Genomic DNA, 24,889 nt, shown 5'->3' with positions numbered 1-24,889 from the left:
ACCAGGGATGGGGTCCATATAGATAACCTCAATTAGAGCCCCATTCAGAAAAGCATTCTTCACATCAAGATGGTGAAGAGACCAATAATGACAAGCAGCTAAAGAAATGAGGAGGCGGACTGAAAAGAGTTTAACTACAGGAGCAAATGTATCACCAAAATATTTTCCTGGAGTCTACGTAAATCCTTTAGCGACTAGGCGGGCCTTGTATCGATCAACAGTGCCATCCGCGAGATACTTGACAGTGAAAACTCATTTACAACCAACAGTCCATTCCCTAAAAGGAAGATGAATAAGTTTCCAAGTGTGATTCTTCTGCAAAGCATCCATCTCAGCAGTCATGACTCCAGTCCACTTAGGATCTAGGGTACCCGAATAGAATCAATAGCAACAAGGTAGGCTTGATAAGAAGGAGAGAGAGTCCCTGATAGGAAACAAACTGGGTAATAGGATGATCAGTAATGCACCCTCACTTACCATTGCGAAATGCAATAGGTAAGTGAGTCAGAAATATAAGGAATAGGTGTTAAAGTAGAAGATGGTATACTTTAGTCCAAGGAGGAGATTGGCAAGTCCGGCGAGAGGCGAGGGCGACGAGAATAGACCTTAAGAGGCGACAAAGTGGAAGATGGATCCGACAAAGAAGAAAAGCCCTGCAATGAAGATGAAGGTGGAGAGAAAACTAGAAGGATAGCACTATAGAAAAAAGATCCTGCAAAGATGATGCAGTACGAAAAAAATGAACATTTTCAAAAAATGTAACATCCAAAGAATGAATGACACGATAAGAAAGAGGGTCATAACAGCGATACCCTTTGACATAGATAAATAACCCAAGAAAACACAACGAATGGTTTTGTCATCTAATTTTGTGCGATGGGGAGTCCTATCCCGAACAAAACAATTACATACAAAGACCCTGGGTGTAATTGGGAAGAGAGTGTTATCAGGTCAAAGGACATGAAAAGGCACTTGTCCCCTTAAGGTACGACTTGGAATGCGGTTAAGGAGAAAAGTCGCAATGAGGACTGTCACATTTCAATCTAACTTGGAACATGCATACCTCGAAGAAGACAGCGGACAATGTTCATGAGGTGATGATTCTTGCATTCTGCCACCCCCATTCTGTTCAGGAGTAGGGACAAGTCAACTGATGAAGTATACCATGCTCATTGAGGTGGGACCGAATCCCATCATAAATGTATTCCCCTCCGTTATCAGACCTAAGAGATTTAACTGTGGTGTTGTATTGGATCTGAATCATTTTAAAAAATTAACAAAAATGTGGAGCACCTCAGAACGAGAACGCATCAAATAAACCTAAGTACAACAAGAATAGTCATCAATAAATGTAACATAATACCTATGACCATTAAAAACAGTAACAGGGGAAGGTCCCCACATATCAGAATGTACTAAACCAAATATTTTATTAAAACGATACATGCGAGGAATATAAAAAGTACATGTGTGTTTAGAAAGCTCACACACAGAGCACTGAAACTTATGTCCATTACAAGAGATTTTTAAAGCAGGAAATAAATAACATAAATGCTGAAAATTAGCATGTCCTAAGTGAGCATGCCATAAATCTAAGGTCTGAGAAGAAAAAATATGACTCCCGAAGGGTGGAAACACGGACGTCGAAATCACAGTAGGTTGAGAACCAAATAAGTATAGCCCATCTCTCTCATACCCCTTGCCAAAAATCCTCCTCGAAGTCATGTCTTAAAAAATACAATAAGTAAGAAAAAAAAGTTACAGAGCTGTTTAGAGATTTGGTAATGCTACTCAAAGACAAAAGGTTAAGAGATAAATTAAGAACATGAAGCACAGAGTCAAGTGAAAAATCAGAAGATAAGGGGATGGTTCCCTTGCTGAGGATAAGAGTTAGGGACCCATCAGCAAGGCAAACCTCCTTATGGGTAGCAGGTAAAATAACTAGACTCATCGGTCATATAATCAGAGGCACCAGAATCAATTACCCAAGTCAAAGAGTAGAGCCAGACTGAGTAACATGGAATGCAGAAGATGTACCTGGGAGCGTAGTAACTAATGTCACAGTCGAGGATGAGTAAGTAGGAGTACGGATCTGATCCCGTACAATAACAACAATTTGAGTCTGAAGTTGTAGATCAATAGTGCCAATGGAAGCAAAAGTATCAGTAAGAGGAACTGATAATTACTCCACAACTGCAGCGCGGGGAACATACTGTCCCAAAGATGGAGCGGCAGATGATCACAACAGATGAGGATAGAACTGGAAGTAACGGGCCTTTTCATGGTCAGTCTTCCCACAATGGCTGCAAGTAAGGCCTCTCCCTTTACCACAGTCACGGCCTCCACAACCTTTATTCCTAGATCCCTGAGAGTCAGAAGAACCCGAATTGGCAGCTAGAACCATCTGATTTGTAGCTAGAGTAGAGATAATACCATGAGCCTGAGCCTGAGTCTGAGAGGGAACGACACGGCAATGTCTCTCATCACTATCAATGGTCACAAATGTCTCAAATAGAGAAGGTAAAGGATTGGTGTTAAGGATTTGGGTCTGAAGTGCCTCAAACGCAGAACGTAAACCCATGAGAAACTAGTATGTCTAATGTCAAGCAATCCTTGTAACCACATACTTGGTTGCCTCTGCAGACAGCTCAGCCATACTCATAGTGAGAGAGCTCTTCCCAACGAGACTGGAGAAATCCAAAATAATCGACGCTCTGAATTCCTTGGGTAGCCTAGGCAATCTCTCGATAAAGTTCATAAATCCTCGAGTCATTCCGAGCATGTGCTTATATTTGAGTGAGGACTGCCCACAAAGAGGAGACAGTCTTATGATACATGAGCATGGTGTAGATGCGCTACTCCATGGAGTTAAAAAGTCATCCAAGAATGGTGTAGTTATCAATCACCCATTGCTCAATTTTGGGATCAATAAGAGGTGGTTTATTAATGGTGCCTAAAAGTCATCCAGATTTCCCTCTACTGAAAATAAAGCCAAACAGATCAAGACCATGACTGAAAATTGCGACAATCTAATAAGGCATTGGTGATTCGTTGTGTTGAGAAATTTGCTCCAAGAATGGTGTTGAGTCCTTAGTTTCTTGATGCGATGTCATTCTTTACTACGAACAGAAAAGTAAGAAACTTTGGTTTGAAGGGAGATCTCTTATATTCTCAATCAAAGAAGGAAGAACCAACACCTTTTTTTTGTTGTAAGTCAAATCAACCACAAAAAATTCAGCCGACCTACTGCCGCAAGTTAACACTATCACCCTAGGTGATGTCGAGGGCTTCACATAGCCAAACACTGCTGTCGCAAGCCAAAAGAAATCGAACACAGTAGCCCTAACACAGTAGCCAGCACCCACTCAAAGAAAATCGCAGCAATGCTGCTAGTCCAAATCAGAAATAGCAAAAATCACCTTTGTTGATTTCGTATGGTAGAACCAGTTCCCCAAGTGCTGTCACAAGGCAGTAAATCTCCCAAACTTGCTGTCACAGAGCCTAAAAACACAGCAAACTGCTGTCGTAATGCTAAAACCACAAGGTGTTGTTATCGTGGGTCCAAAAACACAGCAGACTGTTGTCGTGGATGCTAAAACAGCAAGGTATTGTTATCGTGGGTCCAAAAAACACTGCGCAGAATAGTATCACAGTTAAAGAAAAATAAACCCTATTGGAGGCACAAAAAAATTACAGTGCAGAATCGCAGCATGTGGAAGAACCCTAGAAAAAAATTATCGCAACATACGATAAAGGGGGTATGAATCAAAGATAAAAAAAAGCCCCCGAAGGGGAGACTTTCTAACAAAGTTACGGCTAGATTAGTAAGTCAAGATCCAGGTATTTTGAGAAGGCAGAAAAGAGAAGAGAGGAGAGGAGATGAAAGGAAACTTCAAGGTCTCAAAATATCGAAGAGGAGAACCCAAGGAGAAAGTGGGACGTCCTCGAGAAAGGCTCTGATACCAAGAAGAATTATAGAAAAGTAATTCTCAAGTCTCATTAATGAGAACTTGATAGATATATATAAAACCTAAAATGTAAATAGACATAAATGCCCTTACATAGAATTAAACTAAGCTAACTAAAGAGACTACATTATTTCCAAATAAGTGATTTAGAAAGAAAAAAAGCTCAGCTCTTTCCTGTCATCATCTCACAAGCATCATTCAGGAGCAAAACCTACTCTTCCTCGCTTTAATGGTCCTCATTCGTAAACCTCAATCTTTTGAAAACACTTGATGTCCATTGTGCTAAACATGTCCTAAAAAGACTCTAGAGCTCTTCAGACATGAGACCTTTGAAGCTTCTAAATTGAATGGTTGGATCAAAGAGAAATAGTCATCTAAAAAACATAGAACATAAGCCTAGAAAGTGGTCTAACATTCTCAAATCATGTAAGACCCAGAGAGAACAGATGGAGAAAGAGGTATAGGGTTCTCAAATCCACATGGGCCAAAGATATTGAAAAAGCTGGATAGCCACAAAAAAACTTGAGGAAATATTAATTAATAGGACTTATTTATAGATATTTGTGCATGCATATCATCATGTATATGACTGAAAATTTGCATTGATCATGTGTTAATCAACAATATATTGGACAACAAATGTAGAGCTATATTTCTTTTATCACTACACAAGGGATTTGTAAAGAAACCAAAAACAGGTTCTGGAGTTAAATGGCGATAGTGCACACCTCACTGGAAATCTAGCTGTTAGGAATTGTTGGAATAGCACATTCTCCAATTCATCAGTGGAAAAGTCAGTTGGCTTCTGATGGCACACACATTTTGCTGAATGAGGCCGTTTCCATGGTTCACTCGATAGAAAATATTGCAACAGCTGAAGAGAAAATCTAAATTATGTTTCTTGCACATGAAGCCAAGATATATAGTATAGACCAGACCCTTGTTGTACAACTATCCATATAGAACAAGCACATATGCATGCAGTGTCATAAATACAATATATGTACCTATCAAAAAAAATTATACAATATATTTGAAGAAACTCCAACCAATTTAATTATAGCTTTCAAGGATAAAATTTCTTGAAATTACACAAAGGAAAATAAACTTAAAAAGGTAAAAGTTCGACAAGAAATGTGAAATGGAAAAGGCATAATTGTTCATAAACACATATTACCAGCCACTAACAAATATAAAGGAAAAGTCCACATAGCAAAGACCAATAAAAATAGTATTCATATTCACAATGGAAATTCTTTCACCTAGCCTTTACATCTTTTGCATTTTCTTTTCTCTTTAATAATTATTCTAATTAATACTATATATAAGGATTGACGACACTAAATCGTCAATTATTATTTCTCTAATTAAACACAATAACGGAAACATGCTTGCTCAATGAAGAATTAAAACTTCATGGAAGTGCTCATCAATATGATACGAAAGATATCCTTGTGGGGACGATAACATGTCCATCTCAAGGTCACAAAATTTGGTCTTAGGACCCAAATCAAGCATCATGAATTAGGTCGGGGATGGCTGGTGGCTTTGGTATCTCGTATAAATTGCTTCTCTTATGCATTGGGTATTAGCCACGACTCAAATTCATTCAACCATTCTACCCCTTCCAAATTCTTGGACCTCTCTTCTTAATATTGTGACTCTTCCACATTGTGTCACAGTTACCTCTTCAATACAGTTCGGATTGCTAGCTCTTGTAAATAGTTTTGTTATAGACATTACGGGGACCATAACAAGTTAATGAGATAAACAAGTCGTGGTCGAGTCATAGACAAATTAGAAAAAGTTGGTTAGAAATAAAAAATGTCCCTAAAAAACATTCAAGCAATGTATGAGGAATAATAAAAAAATGGAGAACCAGCTAGAAACTAATAAAATGAAACAAAAAGGTAATATTGTTAAGAAAAGTATAACTTTAGACCACATTATTCCTTTGGTATGTTTGTATTTGGATTGCTCATAATTATCTTGTAATCGTATTTTGTTTTGATAGTTTTCATGCAATTCGATTTCATCGTCGCCTACAATTTTTCAAACCTAAAACAAGTGTAAGATTTAGAAATTCAAAAGTTTCTAGCTATGGAATTTTTTTAATCCCAACCCTATTAGGACATTAACAAGTTTCAAATTCACAACTATTAAGTCATTTATTCCATGCGTAACAAAAACCAATGATAATATATTGTAACAATATAAAAGATAAAAGTTTTGCATAAGAAAAATTGGCAAATGAGTCTTGCAGCCCTAACCCAAACTTGTTTAAAAGGCTTGTTCTTTTGGACTATCTCAAGCAATACATCACCTTTTGTCAACGTACTAAAACAATTACAGAAGTATGACTTGATACATACCAAAACCCTAATTTAAGTATTAGAAATACTTGAAAGCCGGATTTACTGTAACTTTATAATAAATAAAATAATCATCATCGAAGCCTTATCCCAAAGATTCGGGGTTGTCACCTATTCTTCTATTCAAGTATGTCTATAGATACATATTCTTTGTTGAAAGTGTGTTCATTTACATTGACTATCTCAATCCACATTCTTTTGGCTCCTCATTCTTTTAGATCATTGAACTTCTTTGTTCCTTCTAACCTTATATATTTTATATGGTAACACATAAAACATAACCAACAAATTTTTTGGTTAATTAATCATAAAAAAATAAAAAAATTTGTTCAATCTAGATTCTATGTTGAGATAACAATGAAAATGGGTTCCGAATCTTATTTTGTCTCAGCCATGACATCTAATTACATTAAGGTACCAAAACAATACTTATGGATATTGTATCAGCCTGTACCAAACCTAGTTTAACTATTAATAACTTTTCAGAACCGGCTTTTCATAGTATTTATGTATTTTAAACGTAAAATTCAAACAATAAATTGTTTGCTTAATTTAACATTAAAAATGATTTAATCTAATCAACACAATGAAAATTTTCAAAGTGCAATTCCATGTTAGACAAGGCATTTCATTCTACTAGCTTACCAAGACAGTAAACGAGGTGCCACTTTAAACCAAACATGACTATATGAGACTTATTAAAGATTGAAGTTCAAAGAAAACATTTTCACACAAGTATATTGTAAGATACTTATAAAGTAATTAGGTTTATAAGTTTAATACATGGAGGAACTCTAATATTTTTCAACTAGTTGCAGTAGATTGATATCAATAATCTATTGTGAGGAGACCCGTATTTATCTTTTTTCAACTTTTACCTTTACTGCCAATTTTTTTTTGTTTAGTCTTCATCAAATGTTTTGTTTTTTGTTCTTTTATTTTGTTTATGCATGGTAGGGAATCCCATGTGTGATTGTTTCAATAAAATGTTATGCCAGTTATACTGACAAAATGAATTAATGGAAGAAATAATTAATTTATGCAACGTACATATGCACCTAAATTCATTACGTAATGAAAAATGCACTTAAAAAAATCTTCATAATTTATAATGAGAAACCAAATTTTTAGATTCATTATAATAGAAAATGGTAGCTATAAATATAAAAATAATGAACCGCTACTACAAACCTGTGGGTTTCTCGACACCCAGTACATGTCTCCATCAAAATCACTATTTGCCATTTCATCTGCTAATGATCGTGGACCTTTAGTAGGAAAGAAAATAGCATATTTAGCATTGCCTACAATTAACTCCAAGTCTTTGACATAAGTTGCAGTTAACACATGTATGTCTCCAAAGTGTAGTCCAGGATGCTTGTACACTAATACTTTTCCCGAAATTTGCCCACTGTCACTGTTATTAGAAAATAGGACATAGGATATTATTTACATATAAATGCATTTCCTTGCTTGCTTAGTAGAGAGAAAAAGAAACTTAAAAAATTAATAAATAAAAACTAATAAACAAAGAACTATTCAGGAAACACTCAATCCTCATATCTAATATATCCAAGCATTAGCAACATCGCCGATTGTCTTCGTGTGCTTTTATGAACATGCTAATATGCTCAAAATAATCAAAATGTGATAATATATAACGAATCTTAGTTCATTTCTACTAATGAATAAATATCACACACAATTTTTAAGTCCTTTCTACAAAAAATAATTTGTTTGTTTGTTATTTCCATACATTTTCTCAATAGTTTAGAAAAAAAAATTCAATAAAAAATGGTACTTTACTATTCATCAAAATATTTTTACCGAAATCTGGCAGTTTTACTCCTGAAATTTGATTATTTTGGTCGAAATTTTTTTGTTTCACTAAAATATTTTGCAAAATGAATAGTGATTTCCACCAAAATATATACAAAGGAACTTGTCGGTTAAATTCCATATTGGGCCTTACTGAAATGGAAATATTTCAATATAATTCATGGAAATATTTTGAAATTTAATACTATGAACGTGAGTATTGTGGATATTATTAGATCAATGTTTTGAATCGTGTAGTCAAATCGAAAGCCTGGTTGACTGATTGAATTTCAAATTGACTCAAGAGACTTCACAAGAACTGGTCAAGTTTAAAACCAAGTCACTAAGGTTCTCACAAATTCGTTTTCTTGCACATCAAAAGCCATCATTTTTCCTTCTATAAGCAAAAAAGGAAAAAAGAAAAAAAGGAAGGAAAAGAGACATACAGCTCGGCATAGGCTTCATGTGCAAGGTCTGTCAGTGGCCCACAATCATGAGAAATGGAGCGGGGTCCTAGACTTTAAAGGGGTCTAAGATATTATTTATGTTTTGTTTTAAAATTATGGATCCATCCTTCAAAGTAATGCTTAGTTTTTTAGATTTATCAAAATTTTAAATAAAAAAAAAAATTTAAAAATAAAAAATGCTTAGTTTTATTTTAGAAAGTAAAGTAAGACTTGTAAGATTATTATGTGTATTTTAGGTTTATCTTAAAAATCTGTTTAAAACTCATTGAGAGTATTTTAGAATGTTATATTAGTATTTTGAATATTCAAGTCAACTAAAAAACTTCGACAATTTGGCTCGACTCAATTGAATTTTAAAATTCGAGTTTCACAAGAACGAGCAGAATTCATAACTGAGGGAACCCCTAGAGCCATAGCGGAAGCATGTATTTATTTTTTGGGAAAGGGGGAATAGAGAATCCATTATTATACTAACTAAAAATACAACTAAGGGTTGGTTCATTAGTAATGAGCACATTAACAGCCCTATTGTTCTGATGGAATCATCTACTTGTTCAGACACTCGTGTACTGTGGCCCCTCAAAGACCATCTTTTTTTCCCTTCTTCTGGATAGGATGAAGAGAAGCAAATAAAAGAATTTAAAAGATACCACAAATCCCTCCCCCCCTCAAAAAAAAAAAAAATTATATATATACATACAATACTACAAATCTATCCCTGAAAATGCCTCCACAGTAGCATTATGGAGCAAAAAAGTCATGTGAAGGTTGCTGCATTCATGAACAGCATGAATTATATAACCCTTGTACTACAACCTGATGGACTGATGCGTCCAATTTAGACTGTATATCTGATAGATGACCGACTGGATTGACCCCGTGGACGTCACTCTAGTACATATCATAATTCATACCTAGCTACTCCGTGGTGATTTCAATGTGGTTGTTCAGCATATTTGAGTTTGTTTATTGTCTCCTAATTGTTTGCTGTTGTATCTTCAAGGACTGCCTTCCCAATCTATTCTTACATCAGGCATTTGGGTTTAGGGCAGCATAAAGGAGAATTTGGTACAGGAGTTGATTAGATCAATTCTTGGGCCTTCCTTTGGTGCAAAATCTTTAAAGAGTTTAGAGGGGTCTTCTTCGAGGACTTTTTATCCCGCTGGGAGTTTATTTGTAACATTGAGATGCCTTAATGGGCTGTTGGCCTTTTGTTTGTTCTTTTCGTTTTTCCTTCCCTTTGGGAGGGTCATCTTGACCTTCCCCTTTGTTTTGTTGTTCTTTTCTTTATCTTATCAATAAAAATATATATATAGGGCAGCATTACTTACCAAATCTATACTCTGTTTCTTCAGTGTTGACAATGGTGGACCTTGAAACTCTAACTACATACTGAAGTGCATTATCAAATAAGTACATTTGTAATATGAGACACATGGTGCAAATGAGCAGGTGTGAATTATCTAACAAAGCAGCAATCTGTGAAGAAAAGATAATTATCATGGTATTAATTCTCCGAGAAAAATTCAGAGATTTTGCTTGTGCAAAATGGCTGGCCCCACAAAACCCAACAAAAAAAATGATGGCAAAGCAACAACTGCATCAAGTAATCAAGCTTGCCTACCTTTCATCCATCTTTCAACAATTGGAAGCTCACTATCATTGCACCATCTTTTTAACAATTGTATGCTTCAAATTTATCATGCTAGAGTAGTTCATAACTATAATTGGTACTAGTGGATTCTTCTAGATAAACTTTATATGCAATTAATGGTATTGGAAATCATCACTCTACATGACAGACTGATAGAAAATGGGTTTTGGTACCATAATGTTCAATTAGTTTGCATAAAGAAAGTAGAAAATACATACAGAATAATACAAACTTGATCAGAATTTAGCATCCCCGTTGGATCAGCTGTTCCCATCAAATAGTAACATTCACTCACAGGAAGCTTTCCAACCTTTAGCCCCTTCCTTTCTTCTTTCAATAGTACCGACATACGATATTGCAAATAAGGTTCATTGAGAGGAATTCCACATAAAATCATCCTTGGTACAAGAAAATCATCCATTTCTCCATACCTTAGGGAAACTGCAATTAAAGAAAAGTAATTAGACAAGACCTACTAAGAGAGAAACTCAAATATCTTACAAAAATTAAAGAAAACGAACCAATTAAGTGGATAATCAAGATATAGATATAGTAGATGTCTTGAATTTGACCACTTCAGCAAAAGTCAGCTTTAATAAGAGCACCTACACCTATGACTTAAGCTTCACCTTTTTTTTCTTTTTTTGCTTGGTGGGGTTAGTGATTAGCATAAGAAGGGGGTTCAAGAGGTTTGAACCTAAGACCTTGGGAACAACCTCCACAAGGTCTTACCACTTAGCTAAGTGGTCCTTCGACTTAAGCTTCATCCAACAATGATAATCTAAGAATGAAACATACCAGTTAATGCCTCAGACTTATTGTAGTGAACACTTTGAGCAGCTTCCAAAGCATTCATCAAAAGTTCCATAAAATATTCCCTTGGGACCCCTCCATAGTTAAGATGTGCAATCAAAAACCTCGATAGATATGATGTTTTCCTTGGTCGATTGCTGGAAGAGTAAAACCTCAAAGTTGAGAATGAAACTTTTTAACTTTTCAACATAGAAATCAAACCCATAAAGATGCATATGGTAAACTATTTTCTTTTCCACGCGAAGTTAATGTGATCGAAGCCATACATTATCACAATTACTTTTTTGAATTTCATGTAGTTTCAATAATCTATAGATTTCGACTTACTATCAGCAGAATCAGATGTAAAACTTGAAACTAATACAGAGCAGTGAAAATCTAGGTTTGTTAGTTTGTTAATAATGAAATATACAAAATGACAGCTTGTGGTTAATTGGTAAGAAAGAATTATTAATGTAACTTTACTGTCCACATGCTTCCGACAGCAACTTTTCACGGCAATGAACTATTGAGTGTCGATTGACAACATAGTTCTAAAAATCCCTAGACATATGTGAAGCAATTTCCCTCCGTGAAGCCAGGAGTAAGCACCTCACCATTGTACAAGGTGCAAACCACGATTGAAAAATAAAAACATAAAACTAAATATATTTCTTAAAAGAATCAACTATAGAAATTAAAACAAAATGAGCTTTTTAGACCCTCTTTTTTGTTATCTACCTCAAGAAGTCCAGTTATGAGCCAAACACCAAATATCTGGGTCAACAGCAATAGTGAAACTCAAGATTGGAACACTCCAGAGATATTCAACTTGGTGCAATGTAGTACCTGTGGGTTTTCACAACCCATCCATTGTCTAAATCTCACCTGAACATCCGCATCAAGACCGTCAGCGATCAACCTCAGCCCATCTGACGACCGGAGGATAAACTCATCCCAATGGTCATCACCATGGCCGAAGTTCAGTGGCCAAAAACCTTCCAAGGAAGGTATGTAGGCCTATCTAGGCCAAGGTGCCACCCCTAAAAGACTAACACCTCAGCCCTTACCAGGCCAAGGGGTCAAGTTGCCTGGTGGCTGAGGTGTCTCCATGAGTAAAATAAGTGAGGCCACAGGGGCCCTTATAACATTAGGTATCTCGAACCGAACAACTTTTCAACTAGGGAGCTTGGCCAACTATGCTAAAGACTCTCCCAAGATCCGTAGCACAATCTCAGATAGACCCTACAACCAAGGTGCATCCGAGGATCCCCATCAGCTGTCAAACTGACCAAAGATCTTACCAGAATCCCCTTTCTCTCCTTAAAAGGAGGACAGGTGTGCCTGCATGTCCTTGATCGGGCTGATGTGATGCTTTAGTTATGCAGGACCATTAAATCTAACCTAGTATGATGGCTCTGGATCAACAATCACCAAGAATAATAAAGTATATAAAATAATGCTAAAACTATTCAGAAATAATCTGGGCGTTTAATAAGAAGCTAAAAGAGAAGTTCAAACCCAAACCCAAATCACAATCTTATAGTGTTGATCAAAAAATATTGAGTAGAAATCCCAATGGAAGTTTTACTTAAAAGCTTAGGGCTTCAAGCCAACATAAAAAGAATTCCCTTGATCCTTTCAAGGATTTCGAGAAAGTAGTTAGGCTCAAAAGGTTGATCTAAAGGGGTTAATTGCAATAATAGGGATAAAACATGATTCCCAATTGATAAACAATTTCCAGCAACATTATCAATCAAATAAAGAGGTTGAAACAAGGTTTAGAGAAGGGTTTTAGGGTTGGAATAGAGCTTGGTTAGGGTTTTTAGCGTTTGGCGTGACTAGGATCAAAAGGGGCTATGGGTCAGCTGGGATGATTGGGGTTAGGTTCAAATGTGCTTATCAGGGGTTTCAGCATGGGTCAAAGGGGCTGGAACAGGTTTCAGCCTAGAGATCTAGGACAGGTTCAGCTAGGTTTTCTTTGATGTATAGGCTGGTTTGGCAATGAGATTAGGGCCGGGATTGATTTCAATCACAAGTTTGGGGCAGTAGGGTTCAGCTGCGGTAGTTATGGGCTTATGGATAGGATATTGTTGAAACAAAAGAAAAAAAGAAAGAAGATTATGGAGAAGAAGAAAGAAGCTAGAAAGTACCTTGGATTTGCACCAAAGTAATTGCTTCACACCATAACATACCTTGGACCACACCAAGATGATGATTTCACACCATCCCAATCTCTGGAGAGCTCAAAAGCAATCTATAAATTTAGAATCCTTTTTAAAAATAAAACCTACACAAGGATTTATAGTGACCCTAAAACACATCTTTACCACCCCTTATTTGCATATGATCAAGGTTTAAGATGTCGTCTTGAGGCAACATCCCAACTGAAAATGGAAGGCCTTGGCTGAAACATTTTAAGACTATAAAAATCTTTAAACCATGGCTATGATGGCATCAATCAAGGGAAAATCTTTAAATTGGTTGGCGTTGATGGTGTTCTAGAACATGCATAACACACCCTTAATTTGCAATATCTTAAGACGAAATATCCATGAACTCCAATAATCGCAATTCACAGCGGTCAACAGGATAATCAAACTTTTACAGCATATGTTTCACTGTCAACAAATGATGATGTTACGCAAAGACCATGACATCGCAATGTTCAATCCAATTTTTTTGACAGGTAAAAATTTATTATTAGAAAAGAGAAAAGGGGCCGAGTTGACCCCCCACCACCACCCACCCACACCCAAACAAAGCAAAACAAAGGAAAAAAAAAAGACAAGGATCCTGTTCCTTCCACCATCAATGCAACTTCTTTAGTCATTCCACCCCCTTCTACCACATCCACCATCAATGCAACTCCCTTGATGTAATCATGATTTAAAGCATCAATAAGTGATATGTTATGTATTATACTGGAAGGTGCCAGCTTGCTAAGTTGGTTAAAGTCTGTGAGCCTTCACCTACTAATTACTGACTGCTAGTCTCATTGCCTAGAAAAAATGTTCCTTACCATACTACAGATAACAATACTTTATTATTATCAATATATATTGCAGTAACGTGAAAACAATGATAAGTATGTATCAACCATGGCCACAGTTGCTCCTCCAAACTCCCTTCCCTTCACCATGACAGGTTTCCAAAAACAAAGGGAGTTTTCCACTATGCATAAGGACGGGTCTGTCATTCCAATATCTAATCCTTTTCGCTTTTAAATTTGAAGATATAAAGATTGTGAAGTGACTACATCTAGATGGTTAAATCATTTAAGGCTCCCTTAGAGGATCTATTTTACTACTTGACATTTGGTAAGTGTACCACATCAAATTTTATAATCAAGTGCTTTATGGATAGTGCCAATAGGTGGTGGATCAAGAAGTCTCAATATTTCTTTCCTTTTTTATGGAACTGAAACTATTTTGGTATATCATAAGAGGCTCTACTATTATAAAAGAAATGTTCTATCAGAAGTAATGAAGTAAATGAAAGACAACAAATATCACTTAGTAGTTTTGGTTTAGAATATCCCACTATACCTTGTAGAAACGATCTCCAAAGAGTTGGCAGTTTGAGTATCTAAATGTTTTGGGTCTGTGTCAACTTTTATCATTGAAGGTCGAATTTGAATCGTTTTAGGAGGAAGCTGCAAAATGTGAAAATAGGCCAAATTACCAAAAGCATATGTTCATAAAAAATGAGAATATCTATAAAAAAAAAATTAAGAATTGCAATCTGAACTCTAAATATTGGCTCTTGGAGCCTCAATACTTGCATCAGCATTGTCGAACTATTTTTGCATATTGTTACGGCTTGTTGTGACATAATGAGTTGCGAGTGTGGTTTCTTTCTTTCTTGTTTGATTGGTATGTTGTGCATGAAATCAGTGTTCTCTTAATGCTTTTTTCAATTTGTTGAAATATTATTGAATTTTTCAAACATTTTTTTGGCAAGAATTCCAAAAACTTCTTAAGGGCGCAAACTTATAACATAATCTCCTAACTGAACAAATTATTAACATAATTTTTTAGCAAGTACCAACATTACTTTCACTATACTTATTAATTACAAAAAGGCTAGCACAGCCATAATATATGTCATGTCTATGATACATATATACAATGTTTGACCAGTCAATCAGACACACATACAAAAAGTAACTATTTAGTTTTTGAAACACAGTCAAAACATTGGGCTCCGATATTAAAATAACAAAGGGAAGATTCACCCCTCTTCATCATTTAAAATAAATAATGCTGAAGTGACCTCAAGATTGGACCTCACAGCGCACACCCTGACGTGAAAGTTTACAGGAACCCTAAATGATTTCCTCGAGATACGAGTGAAAAAGCATCTATGGTTCCTATCCACTTTCACGTCAAGATGTGCGATATGAGGTCCAATCTTGAGGTCACTCCAACACGACTCAATGCAATATTATAAAATGCCAACCTTTTTGTTGACAAGAAAGGTTCCCTTGACAGCACGTCCATTGTTGAACAACCGAAATTGAATTAGCAAAGGCTAGAATACATGGAGACGAGAATAAATACACGGTGTTACAACAACATATAAAATGACAAAAACCAGAAGTAGAAAACAGAGAATTGCAGTAACTACGATGTGTGTACCGGTGATGTTGACTTTGTCAACTCTGAAGATTTATCCTCAAATTCAATGCGATCTAGGTTTCTCTGAAGGCAGGAAAAAAATTCAACTAGAAGCATGAAACATTCATATCGAAAGAATTGGACAACTAATATACATAATAGATAAGTGTGCCATACCAGACACAAATATCATGTGTTCATCTTGGACCGACCATGTGGTCTGATCTTTCTTTTGACCATCCACCCTCATGATCACTACCATAGTACCATGCAACATCCGAAAAGTGTTCCATACCAGAGCCAATGCTAAGGGAAACATCTACCTAAAGTTTTAACATGTACCACAAGCCATCATTTTACAGTACTAATAGAAAGTTCATGAAGACAATTATTCCTATTAAGGATACCCCACTCAATTGTTTTCCTATTAAAGGACTAGAAATTCAAACTATGTTCAGAGATCATGAGCTTGACGATGTTTGAAGTAGTATTGCACCTCATAACACTCAACTCTCAAACTATTTTTACTTCATGGCTACACATCTTACAACCACGTATATTGTAATTCTTCGTTTTTTGGGTTCCGTGTTCTATAGTTATGAGCATTACATGTTGCAAAAGCATCAATCTCATGACTGCATGCTATATTCTGCATGAGATCGTCCCTAAAGACTACCCAAGCTTCACGGCCAACTACATGGCTTCAAGTTCCAATGGACCATCTTGTCTAACTCAAATGCATCTACTTTATTATGTTATTTTATTTCTTTCAAGATTAAAAATTGTAAAGGGTGCAAGAGAAAACGGAGGTTACATCAAAAAGCTATAAATATATCCTCTCCTTGGCAAGTTGAACTCCCCTAACAAATTAAATTATTTCGGGTTCTCGAGGGGAAATCTCACAAGGTTCTAACTCGGAGTTCTCTTATTTCTATTTGGCTTCTAGTTTTCGCATTTATGCTACCTTTAATTGCAAATGACAAAACTATAAATCAAAGATTGTCAAGACTAAGTAGTTCGTGAACATGAGATGAACATAAAACTTTCAGTATGTTCGTGATGGTGGGAAGGGAGTTGAAGAAAAGAATAGATTAGGGTTTTGTAGGGGTTGGATTTCATTTTCCCACCTATCCCCATGGGAAACTGAAATCCACACTTTGCTGGATTTTTAGATGAGGGAGGAGTTCCATTTTCATGGAAAAAAAACACTCAAACAATGGAAAATACAAATTTCCATGAAAAATAGAAGTCCAACCCATTTTCCATGGGTAATCAAACACCCCCCTAAGGGCAATTTAGCATTTTCTCACTCGTTAAACCTATAAATAAGGGTTCCAAGCATTAAACAAGGGAGTCGCTCTTCACCCATGGGAACCCATTCCTCCCCTTCTCTCTCGGAGCTCTCCCTCAATTACCTTCACCTCTTTTCCCTTCCAACCAGAGCAATGGCTCTCGAAAAATTTCCTACTCGGTTTAGGCAAGGAGCCAAAGCCACCGCACTGCTACCTTTCACACACATGACCAAACCTGGTTGGGTACATGTCAAAGCCTCATCCTACGACTACTTATATCAACTAAATAAAAAAGTAATTAGGACAGCCAAATCCTTTTTGCAGACCCACCATTTAACCACACACATCAATCCTAGCACAAAAACCAAATGTTACCTTCGTTGGAATGAGATAAGGACCGTACATCTAATACTAGGATGACAATTTAATGAAATACTAATTGATTAGAAGTTTCCTAGCAACCACCATCACTTGCAATGATTGATTTGAGCCTGTAAGGATGAAAGATCTGACGTGATAAATAGATGCGCAAGTTTTCTTATGATGCGTGCCATTTGAGAAGGCATTACTTTAATTGCTCCAATTAAAAAAAGCAAAGAAAAATCCAACAAAATCTGCTGTATGAATTATCAAAAATGTTAACGAATTAGTAAGAATCCTTGTAAGGTTGAAAATCCTTCAACTCAACGTTCTAGCATGCAACATTTTTAAGAAATAATAAAACTAAGTTAACTAACATACCAAATGGTAAACAGTGCGTCATGCAATGCCAAACGGAAAAGGAATTCCATCCAACAAACGTCTTTAGATGATGAAGATTACATAAGATCTAGGACTATGCCAAAACTAGTATTTTTCTATTTATACCATTCAAAAGTTGAAAATTCACCTTGTTCAGAATTATGAAACAGAGATAGCATAACAAACCTCAAATTCTCCATGAGTGGAGTAATGTCCTCTATATACATTCCGTGGACATTTTAAAGCCAAGTCTTCCGATATAAAACCGGTTCCATCAGTATGTATCAAAGCTTCTCCATCTTCATTACGGATGATGTGACCATCCCCATCCTATAACTTGCAAAATATTTGTTTGTTTAGTTGAGAAAATGAACACAAGATAAATATAGTATAAGGAGGTGGCAGAAATGTAGATAAGTAACTAAAATAGTATCTATTGCTCAAAATAAACAAAGGAATATACCAGGCAATCTATATCTTCAATGATATCAATATGCACGGACGCAAGATCTACATCTAGCTTTAGAGTCTTGGATAAAATGAGGGAAAACCTGCATTCCCCAACTTAACTGATGTTTAAACCGCAAAATGCATAAATATAGTCTCTAAATGAAGGTTTGAGGGTTTACCAACCTGGCCATATATTTAGCCACACTAGAAACTCTGTGCACATGCATAAACACAGAACGTGCTTCATGAATAGATTTGTTGGAAAAAATATAAGGTTTTTCCGCATCTATAGAAGCATTAGACTCCATGCGAACAAAGTAACACTTGACAGGTGAGGAAGTCGGACTTTTCTTCTTCTCCTCTTTGCCCCCATCTTTGAAGACTGATCCAAATTATTAAATTAGATAGATAAGCAATAATGATAGCATTCTTGAAATCAAAGACATATGTGATTTGTATAATCATATTTAACAACTAAAATTTTGGAAAATCGCAACACTCTTAAACCACCTAGGAAAATTATCTTGGAACTAAGCAATTTGAGTATCCATTCCTCAGTATGGATACAGAAAAATAAAATATAATGGACACTTTAAACCTTGAAATCTCAGATCATGGGACTTTTGGTTTTAGATGAAACTTCAAAGCTTCGAAGGGGGATTCCATAGCTAACCTTATGCAATGCATCATTCATATTCCCAACTCCCCAAGGGAAGAAGAGTTCCAAAGAATCATTTTAGTAAGATCCTTTTATTGCAAGCTATTTTTCCAAGATTTTCCAATTTCTTAGCTAACATTTTTCTAGGGTACCAAGGCTTTCTTTCCTTGCACAGCCTGATCAAGTCCCATAAAGTCATTTCTGGGACCATAATTACGTAGAGATTACCCACGCTTGATTGCTATTTTCCCTAAATAAAAACAAATCATATAAAAATTCCAAATTATTGATAACTAAAGAATTTTTATTAGTCGCAAGTAAAAAGACAAATATTCGAAGACAAATGGAAATGGCAAAAGCCATCACTGCACTACTAGAACCTATTTGGATCAGCTGCCCAAATTTCGAAGCAAAATCCCACTCAATCACCTCCCCGCGGTAAGGGCTTGGTGCGCCGCGGTGATCCCAAGGGGGACAACCTCGAGATTTGTGTTGGAACTTTTAGGCCGTTTTGCCTTCGCATTAATGGATCTGTCACGCAGAAACTAGAGCGGATATAACCCGAAAGAAAACTCTATAAATTGAGGGGTTGTCCCAAAGGAAGGGGTCCCTCTCCCTTGTTCCTAATTTTACTTTGTTATTTTCTGTTTTGTGAGAAAGAGAGTTCTTATAGAGTGGGAGCTGAAGAACCTTCTTTTCCCCTTTTGTTATTTTTTTCTTCTTGTAATCCAAATATAGTTCTTAGCATACTTTCAAGCTGTGTAATCAAAGAGATTCAAGTTGATTCTTGGAATCAAAGAGCAACAAGGAACCTCCATTCTCTTCTCCACTCTACTCTCTTTGTTTTACTTCATTGCAATTTGTTCTTCGCGATGATCGGCTAGACTCTCCATAAAGAGGTCAATGAAGCCGGAGCAAATTTATCTTAATCTTGTCTAATCAGTTCTATTGCCTCTGCTTTATTGCATTCTTGTGAAAGCTTATATGATTTGGATTATCGGACAACATATTTAATATTCTAAATATGATGATTCATGCTTAGATGAGATCAAACTTAGTCATACTTATCTCAGAACATTGAGTAAAAAAATCCAATAATCACATCTTCTTTAAGGATTCACATGTATTTGATTTACATAAAGAATTTAATCAATTGACATTTTGATCCACGAACAAGAACTTTGTTGTGTGGATTGAGATAAAAATAGAACCGTTCAGATATTGAGATAGCTTGCAAGGGTGGATTTGACCCCTCTAATCTTTACACTACATTTCATTTCTTATTTTAATTTCATTCTTTCTTAGTTGTAATCTCTCCTCAATCTGTTGTAATTTGGTTACTAAATCTGCATTGGTTTTAAGTCAATAGAAATTTCGAATCGGTCGTTGTCCCTATGGATCGACTTTTGCTTCCCAAAGTTCTACTTGTTCATTTTATTATCTGTAATCTGCATCGAACACAGCCACACAGAAAAGATCTTGAGGATAATAGATCACCTTATCAACAGTAGGATTAGAATAATAGATTTATTTATCGTTGTGCAAAGCTAGCTGTGAATTTCTTAACCGCCTCATAATACAATAACAGATAGCCTCAACAATCTGATCCCACTTCTTCAGTCTTTGTGGTGTCCGTTAGATTCTTCCCCAATATGTTAGTTCCTTGCACCAAAGTTGCTGCTTTCTGACCTTTGGACCAAGAGGTAGAATTCTACGAAGATTGATACCGTTTGTTGTTTGATGGGGAACTTGGTCATGATACTATCCACAGGTTTCCTTTGTTTTTTTGCTTCTTATTTTGGCTTTGTCTTTCTGCTCAGGTAGATCTTCCCAACAACCCTATTTTGTATCTATTTACTCTCTGGGGAATGTAGTCTTTATGTATATATTGTGAGATTCATATGCTCCAATAATCGAAAGGGAATGAGGAGGATCAAGGAATCAAAAATCAAGTAACAGCTCACTGAAAGAAGAGCTCACTTAGCCGACTATGTGTAACACGGTTATATTGTTAGAGTATTAGTGTGGGCAACAGATACCATATCTACATGAGAAAGCTTTAAGTGTCTTAGTTGTGAAACAATTTTAGCATAAGAAATGCTTTCTACAAATTCTATCCTTTCAACTTGCAAGAGTTCTCAAGATGCAGGTGAAATAATACCTCCATACAAATGAATTAGAGATAGGGCAAACTTTACATTGATTCAAAATTGAAGTAAAAACTAAAAAATATGAATAAAGGAAATAATAGCACATAGTGGTCCTGAAGGAAAGTCATTTCTTGAAATAACTAAATGAATTTGGAATATACTCGCATATGCACAAATAAATCTAACCCTACAGTTATGAACTCAAATTAATATGTGTAATCTGCTTGGAAACAATGTTTGTCTGTCGGCACATGTGTGGTTGCCAAGTGCACATATGTCTAGGTGTGAAGCATCACATCAATAAAACAAACAAGAAAGAATTAGAAATTCTGATTATGTCACAAATAGAGCATTAACCAATGGACTAACCAAAAAACTGATAGCGCCGCAAACCCACATAAATTCCTTTGTTTGCGATATTTAGGTACCCAGCATTAGATCTATTGAAATCATTTCTGTTGACTAACTCTTCAGCAAACCTGACATCTAATACATTGTCATCGCCTAAAACTCTCTGAAGGTGGGTTTTTTGTTTTTGCAGAAGCAGATGCGGGCCCTGAATAGTCAATAAGCATTACCCTTTATGTAAAAATGAATAAATAAAATGAAGATGAACAACAGAAACTGGTCTCTAAACATTTCCAATATAACATGAAAGTACAAGGTCTTGGGTAGAGATTATGTTGTTGCAGATTTGAGCGATTCAGACAAATCATATAAAAACAGCAATTTGAAAAACAAACAAGATATGCAAGTTTTTTCCCCAGATGTGCTTAAAAATCATGTCCCTTCAAAGTTTTTAAAAAACTAAAAATAAAATTTCACAACCGAATCTTCTAGACGAAGACCAGGTATGTAGACTTATTTTTTATGTTGGTAAACATAAATTCATTTAGAGGACATTGTTCCCCTTCACTTTCTAAAGCCAATTGATCTCCTAAACAAAGCACAAAATACTGAGCTTTTCACAAAAGAATAAATGATTAAATTTGTTGAAGTGGTCCAAATGCACATTTTTTTAATATAACCAAGGAGACAAATGGTGAAGATTTTTCTGGAGATAATTGTGCAAATTTTCCATAGCTTTCTCATTTTCCTCAATGAACAATGAGCAAGAACATCTCCTGATTTTTTCAAGGGAACAACAAGCAAGAACATCTAAAATTAGGAATAAACCTCTTTTATAATAATTTTAAATTAACTCTTGAGTCGTCCAGTTGACTCAACTTAATGGATGATGAATCGAGTTTTCAAGTTTTAAAAATACAATATTAACATCCAAATCTCATTCAAGTTTTGACATTGTTGTCTACTATAGGCGGATAAATATTCATAACTCATGTTTTTTTTTAATCGGTAAACATGACTCATGTTGATGACCAAATAATTGTGATAAGGTGTAGGTGATGATGATATTCTGTATTTTAGTTTATGGGTTGGCCTGTACAACTTATATTTTTCTGTCGATGTTGGTTAGTGCGTCAGAAGCAATTATGTAACCTGCCCACCTACATGATAATACCAAGGTGTAAAGGAATTACTCTCCCTTTCTCTTTCCATCCCCTTCGTGTTTATCTCCTTAATCTTCTTCTCCAAATTCTGAAAGTATCAAAACCTCCAAACCTAATTACTCCTTGAATACTAATGTGAAACTTTGACCGAATGTTTTTTTACACCTTGGGCTATATAGCATTGGTTGGATCCTTTTTATATCCCAAGTGTGCCAAGTCTTGTACATATTAAGTCATCCAACTTAAATGGAATGAATTATCTTCAATGGTCTCGACCCATCAAGACTTTAAAGCTTCCCAACAATTGATGGGCTCATTAATGTGAAGGCATTTAGACCCCAAGAAGGGGAGCCTCAGTTTAGTGAGTAGGAGACTACTCATAGCAATGTATCGAGCTAGCACTTGAATTCTGTAGAGTCACAAATGAGTAATAGACTTTGGAAGTGTGAGACATAAGTTTTTTTTTTTTTTTTTTTTTTTTTTAAGTATAGAATTTATTGATTACGACAAAGAAAGAGTAACAAGAAAAACAAGGAGGTCAGGAAGGCCCTACAAAGGTAAGAAAAAGCACAAAACACCATCCTACACCATGCACAATATTATCCCATCTTCCAACAAAGTCTTCACATGAAAAAAGCCCCCGCATTCCTTGAAAACCTTGGCTTGCTAAAACACGACATCAAGGATGATGTTGTAGATCTCCTCCTTATCTTCCAATACTCTTATATTCCTTCCTAAAGACCCATAAAACAGCAATATCAGCCTTCCAAAGACATTTGCTCCTACTAATGATTGGCCCGTTTACCAATTAAATGTTAAGAACACAGTTCCTTGTAGTGAACCATACAAGGAATTTCACATGTCCTTTCCTCTATGTTTTACTCTACAAGGGAAGCAACTGGAGTAGCTATACCAACTATCCAAGTTTTGACTAGCAAGTAGCTCAAGTTGAGGAGCATTATTCAAAAGCTTAAGCAAACCCCACGTGCCTAGCTTGATTGATTCAATAGAGCCCCCATTTCATCATCATTTACTCAATGCCACGTTGGTTACTCGGTTATCGTCCGTTACAAGCCACATAGGAATATTATAGTACTTGTTTCAGTTAAAACTTAAACAACAAGCTCACAAAGTCCCTTGGGTGTGATCACATTCAAAGTGCTCCAGAGGAGCCAGAGTTTGAGGGGGAAGGGGTAAGTGGAGAAGCGTGCCTAGGTGTTTTGTTCTTTTGGGTTCAAAACCTTTCACTGCAATGCTTTATTATCTGTTACAACCCTTGTTATCCTCTTCTTGGCCTGGTTGTATCATTATCGTTACATAAAATTCAATGGTTATTGAGCAACCACTTTATATCTTTCAAGTAAAATAACTGCATCAGCATTTTGGAATTGGATCCAATCAAATGCTTAACTGTAAAGTGATAATATAGTTAAAATTTGTAGATCCAAAACCAAACTTTTCCATATGGATATAATCTTGATCATATGAGATGGATCATGCTTCGGGTTTGAGACTTAATCTATGGTTCAAAGTCAGATCCAAATATGAGTCACATTCGAAGTCGAATTTGGATCGAGACCTACCTCAGTCGTCACCAATCCAGATACCTACGTCAAGTAAAACAAAACTAGCATATGCAACAATGGAGATGAAGTCCTGGTAAGACATGAAATGGGGTGGGGACAAACTTAAGATTGGACTCACTCCAAACTTGCATGTATGAGTTTGGATTCTAAAGAGGATTCAGAAAGAAAGGGTTAGATAAGGATCCAAGTATTTTGGCCTAAGATAGGCCCCAAACAGGTTTGGATTATGTGTTTATTAGGTTGTTCAATTGGGTCAAGTTCGAAGCTGGGTTTTAGGTTTGATCAATTTCTTATAATAAATAATTACTTCGTCACAATCTGACATGTTCCTCTATATATGGATCAGACCTCGATCTTAGCAAATGGATCATGGTTCTGATTCAGATCATGCAGTGTGAATCAGATTCAGATCTGGATTTTGGCCACTTATGGGTTGATATGTTCAAAGTCAGATAAGATCCAAACCTTCAACTTTACTATGCAACCAATCGCACGCACTAGGTATTGATCAATATCTATATTTCTATTTTATTTTCTCCATGCACAACCAAAAACCGAAAAAAAATATTTCGAAGGTAATCTTTATTAAAAAGTATTTATTGGGAAATTCAGCTAAAAATAATTTCTAGAATGCCAAACACAGCCTGTGTTTCAAGTATGCTAATATCATCATCTTGGCCATGGGGTACTTGTTTTTCATCTAGGTATTTCCAGGACAAAAGGTTATTTTCCATATATCTATCAAAAGAATTTTTTACAACACAGCACAGAATATCATATCAAAACCTAAAGTTCGAGGAAAGTTCTCCAA

General features: G+C 35.9%; 1 protein-coding gene across 3 annotated transcripts in view; it reads right to left on the bottom strand.

Annotated features, from left to right (window-relative positions):
* Nucleotides 1-24,889, bottom strand: part of LOC147392509 (putative RNA-dependent RNA polymerase 5) — a 32,907-nt gene that overhangs the window by 5,875 nt on the left and 2,143 nt on the right. For 2 of the 3 annotated variants that reach the window (XM_086455022.1, XM_086455024.1), the window contains exons 5-15: nt 21,351-21,537; nt 18,357-18,555; nt 18,187-18,274; nt 17,910-18,053; nt 15,712-15,774; nt 15,533-15,604; nt 14,620-14,726; nt 11,078-11,229; nt 10,498-10,720; nt 7,532-7,757; nt 4,697-4,842 (exon numbers count right to left, since the gene is read on the bottom strand). In XM_086455022.1, the coding sequence (XP_086311148.1) occupies nt 4,697-4,842; nt 7,532-7,757; nt 10,498-10,720; nt 11,078-11,229; nt 14,620-14,726; nt 15,533-15,604; nt 15,712-15,774; nt 17,910-18,053; nt 18,187-18,274; nt 18,357-18,555; nt 21,351-21,537 (1,607 nt within the window). The remainder of the gene's footprint in view (nt 1-4,696; nt 4,843-7,531; nt 7,758-10,497; nt 10,721-11,077; nt 11,230-14,619; nt 14,727-15,532; nt 15,605-15,711; nt 15,775-17,909; nt 18,054-18,186; nt 18,275-18,356; nt 18,556-21,350; nt 21,538-24,889) is intronic. The other variant, XM_086455023.1, reaches the window with a different exon arrangement.

The sequence above is a fragment of the Akebia trifoliata genome, chromosome 10 (genome assembly GCF_017979445.1).
Source record: "Akebia trifoliata isolate Shusen 1 chromosome 10, ASM1797944v1, whole genome shotgun sequence".
Classification (NCBI taxonomy): domain Eukaryota; kingdom Viridiplantae; phylum Streptophyta; class Magnoliopsida; order Ranunculales; family Lardizabalaceae; genus Akebia; species Akebia trifoliata.
This window is presented reverse-complemented; position numbering and strand designations above follow the sequence as displayed.